Below are 4,765 nucleotides of genomic sequence, written 5' to 3'. Positions count from 1 at the left end.
AGATGGATCACATAAATTCCCTCTATACAACGGGTTTGGGCTAACGACACATGTACTTACAGAGATATCTCACCTGAGGGCCCTTTATGGTGTAATGCGAATTTCCACAACCGTAAAACTATATTTATATATATATATATATATATATATATATATATATATATATATATATATATATATATATACATATGCATATACTGTATATGTATACAAACATACATATATATATATATATATGTATATATATATACATATATATATATATACTGTATATACATACATACATATATACTGTATAGACATACATACATATATACTGTATAGACATACATACATATATACTGTATAGACATACGTACATATATATATATATATATATATATATATATATATATACATACACATACATACATACTATCCCTGTGTCGAAAGAGGCGACCAGGGTTGCCTCAGGAAGGGCATCCGGCGTAAAACCTGTGCCAAATCAGTATGCGGATCATAACGGATGATCCGCTGTGGCGACCCCTAACGGGTCCATATACATACAACGGGTAGGTTAACATTATGTATGTATGTGTGTGTGTGTGTATATATATATATATATATATATATATATATATATATATATATATATATATATATATATATATATATATATATATATATATATATATATATATATATATACACAGTGTATATTTGTGGATATGATGTTTAATTTGCCTTCACAGAAATGTTGTTGCGAAGCCAAACCGTGCCCTCCATTGGAATTCACTCGCTGGCTTGCCGTCATTGTCGATTCAAACCTTAAAAAAAATTATTTCCATCAATGTTTCAAACCACATTCATGCATTATCACACTCCTTGAAAACGTGCCCTGATAATTCTGATGTTTTCCATGAGGAGCTTCTTCTGATCCCTCTCAATGCCACTGTGCATAACTGTTCTGGTTTGATCTGGAATTGCTTGGTCTGTTTGAACAATGAATACGCGGTTTTCAATCAAACTATTGTGTAATGCTCTAAAACGTAGAATTGCAAACAGGTCTCCGTTGACATTTAAACTTTATCTTATCGTCCCAACTCCTGAAATGTGGTTTATCCGAATAGATGTGTGCTGTAATCATGATAGTTTCAGCCAATGGGGTTGTTTCTGTGCATCCACATTGGTCTGTGTTTGCATAACATGTTATATGAGGTCACAAAACAAATACATTTTCACATCCACCGACGTGAACAAACCTACATCTTCTGAAATCAAGACCGCCAATCTGTCTCGCTGCCCTGCAGGAGACAAGGTTGAGGTCCTATACGTCAACCATTGAGTGGTCTCGTGCATCGAGTCAGAGCGATGATGACCACTCGAAACAACGGACCTCAGGTTTGCTCTCTGGGCACAATAGTGAACGATACGAGTTGGCGGTCTTCATTTTTGAAGATGGATTTCCCTCACTTCAACCAGCTTTTTGTAATCCTCCATCTATGCCTGCAGCCCACACACACATCCATATATCAATTAACATTCTCAAAGAAATTATAAACTCCGTTCCTATCCGCCGGGATTGCACTTTGTCCCAGGATCCCAGAGAAGGTTCCAGGTCTCCGTCTCGACACCCCGCAGGACAAAGCTGTGCATCCAAGTAAACCAATACAGTATATACATAGCCCACCTGTTCAGCAATATCTAGTGACTCAGTTCCATCGCCATTGAAATACAAGCACAGCAAAGAAATCATAAATTCGAATACATGTATTATATGTCCACATGTCGATGAAAACATGATTGCATAAAATATGCAAATGACTCGTCAGCCTCTTGGAAGAGTATATGAGTTCTAGGCTAAACACATGTAAGTAAATTAGAATTTTAATTCAATCTTTGCTGGAAGGAAGATGCTCTGTTCCACCACGCTACTCCCCGAATCAAGCTGCAGGAGCAGCGTTTCCAAACAGTGTACACATTCGCTGCATGCAAGGTAGAATAAAGGAAAGAGCGGAAAGAAGAAAGAGAGAGAGACAAAGATCGTAGTCGTACTGGAGTTTAAGGAGTGGGAATGCAAGATGACAATACAATCCAGATACATGCATCTGCACACGTTTTTGGGGGTGGGGAGTGTGACACAACATGGATCCAAAGTGGATACCATCCGTACGTCGAATATTTAAAAAAAAAACTAATTAAATAATATTTTGCGGTCCCACATCTTTGGACTCGTTAATTTTTTTCGATATTTCCCTTTGTATCAAGTGGAGTGTGGTGGAATAAGTCTTGGAAATAAGCTTCTTGGCAATGGTCACATTATTGGATTTGAGGCCATTTTATAAAGATCTATATGAACAAAATGCTTACAATTTATTCCAGCACATGTCAAGGTATTTACTTTTGCTTTCAAATGCAGGATAAGTGTGTATGTATATATATATATATATATATATATATATATATATATATATATATATATATATATATATATATATATATATATATATATATATATATATATATATATATATATATATATATATATATATATATATAGTAGTGTTGACATGACTTGAACTATGGTAAGCATGTAGTTTGGAGAACATTTTGAATACCCCTCAAACCTGAACACCATTACTCGGAGTTCCTTTACAAGGAACCTCGATGCAGGATGATGCCGTAAGGATCATCGAAGCTTGTGCTATGATTGCCAAGCTATTGCCATTTGATTAAGCCTGCGTTTTTATGGTGGACAGAGCGGCAGTGGAGTGACGCAAGCTATCGCGGAAACAGGTTATTATACACAGCGAGTGAAAGGATGAATTCCTCGACGCTGGTGCTATCACCACAAGTACTCTAGTTCCTCGATCCTGGTGCTATCACCACAAGTACTCTAGTTCCTCGATCCTGGTGCTATCACCACAAGTACTCTAGTTCCTCGATCCTGGTGCTATCACCACAAGTACTCTAGTTCCTCGATCCTGGTGCTATCACCACAAGTACTCTAGTTCCTCGATCCTGGTGCTATCACCACAAGTACTCTAGTTCCTCGATCCTGGTGCTATCACCACAAGTACTCTAGTTCCTCGATCCTGGTTGCTATCACCACAAGTACTCTAGTTCCTCGATCCTGGTGCTATCACCACAAGTACTCTAGTTCCTCGATCCTGGTGCTATCACCACAAGTACTCTAGTTCCTCGATCCTGGTGCTATCACCACAAGTACTCTAGTTCCTCGATCCTGGTGCTATCACCACAAGTACTCTAGTTCCTCGATCCTGGTGCTATCACCACAAGTACTCTAGTTCCTCGATCCTGGTGCTATCACCACAAGTACTCTAGTTCCTCGATCCTGGTGCTATCACCACAAGTACTCTAGTTCCTCGACGCTGGTGCTATCACCACAAGTACTCTAGTTCCTCGATCCTGGTGCTATCACCACAAGTACTCTAGTTCCTCGATCCTGGTGCTATCACCACAAGTCCTCCAGTTGCTCGACGGCTTCCAAAACCGCAGTGGTATCACAGCCTCACATCTCGCTTCCCTTTCGTTCCACAGCTAGCTGGCGACGCACACAATAATCCACACCTGGAGTCTCTGCTGTAATCTTTTCTCCTCCCCTCCTCTGACAGCTAATTAACTTATTTTCTACTTATACGGAATTACTCAAACAATATTAAATGTTGTTTACAATTATACTGTACAAAGCAGCTCCATGATCCAATGCGTTATGACGTTTAAGGTAATGTATGACGTGTATTTTAGTTCAGGATAATTAATGTGCATTTCCCATTGCGGTCGTGGATGTCTGTCTATAAGGTGTACACTACTTGGTAGTGCATGGCATGAGCACAACGAACCCTGTACTTTCTCTGAGTTTGCATTGAAACAAATAACTCGGATATGAGGGACCTCACGGGATGAAGCACAGACTCGCGAAATGACACATTTATTACATGCAAATTACAACCTCACAGTTGTCCTTTCCTCATGGTATGTACCATACAACGTTTGAATGCACAAACCACTCAAGCAGCGAAGCGTATACACAATGTTGTCACAACACCGTGGAAAAAAACGTCAATCTCGTGTGCATTTTCATTCATAATATCGTGAAAGCTCCTTTGCTCACGCGCACGGAAACACTCATGTATTGTCGCATTTATACCCACAGTACGTGCTGTGCATGGTCGCATGTATGACAAAGATGCCGAAGTTGGTGTACAAGTTTAAAATGTCAATATGGACGCTGTGCAATGCAGGTCGACCCCGTTAACATTCAGTTGGGTGAGCCACGAGTGTTCGGTCATGAAAAGGTCGACAGGCACAACGACAATAACAATAACAACACACCGCAGGTATCCCAGAGTGAATCCGCATGCTGACGAGCCCCACGCACGTGCTCACCTCCGTGCAGACGGACAGCGCGTGCACTCACCATTGAACACGAGGCCACCTGGCGGCTGCAGCGCGCTCGCGAGGCGCGCGAGGGGCGAACTCAGCAGCATGGACGGAGTGCGGAGCGTGTGCACACCCCGGGTGGGGGTAACACGAGGTTACTGTTCGGGTCGCTCGCTCTTCGCCTTGGGCTTGAGGTTATAGCGCCGCCCAGCCCGGGCCGGCAAATCGCGCGTCCGGAGAGCAACCGTCGCCCGCGTCTCGGCTCCGGTTCACCGCCCCGATAGGATGGCCGCCGCCTCTGCCCAAATCGACTGCGCTCACCAGAGAAAGATGGACAAAATTGGTCGTGTATCCGTCTCCTATACTTTTGCAAGTGTCTTAT

At 41.5% G+C, this 4,765-nt stretch overlaps 1 protein-coding gene across 3 annotated transcripts in view; it reads right to left on the bottom strand.

Moving 5' to 3' along the window:
• Positions 1–4,557, bottom strand: part of LOC147017942 (paired box protein Pax-5-like) — a 201,205-nt gene extending 196,648 nt beyond the window's left edge. For all 3 annotated transcript variants that reach the window (XM_085897044.1, XM_085897046.1, XM_085897045.1), the window contains exon 1: positions 4,421–4,557. In XM_085897044.1, coding sequence (XP_085753170.1) covers positions 4,421–4,490 — 70 coding nt within the window. In that variant the 5' untranslated portion in view covers positions 4,491–4,557. The remainder of the gene's footprint in view (positions 1–4,420) is intronic.
• Positions 4,558–4,765: the final 208 nt, after the last annotated feature.

This window comes from Eptatretus burgeri, chromosome 10, assembly GCF_056783735.1.
Source record: "Eptatretus burgeri isolate ZD-2024b chromosome 10, Ebu_testis_v1, whole genome shotgun sequence".
Taxonomy (NCBI): Eukaryota; Metazoa; Chordata; class Myxini; order Myxiniformes; family Myxinidae; genus Eptatretus; species Eptatretus burgeri.
Note: the sequence above shows the minus strand (reverse complement) of the source record. Positions and strands in the feature narration are given on the sequence as shown.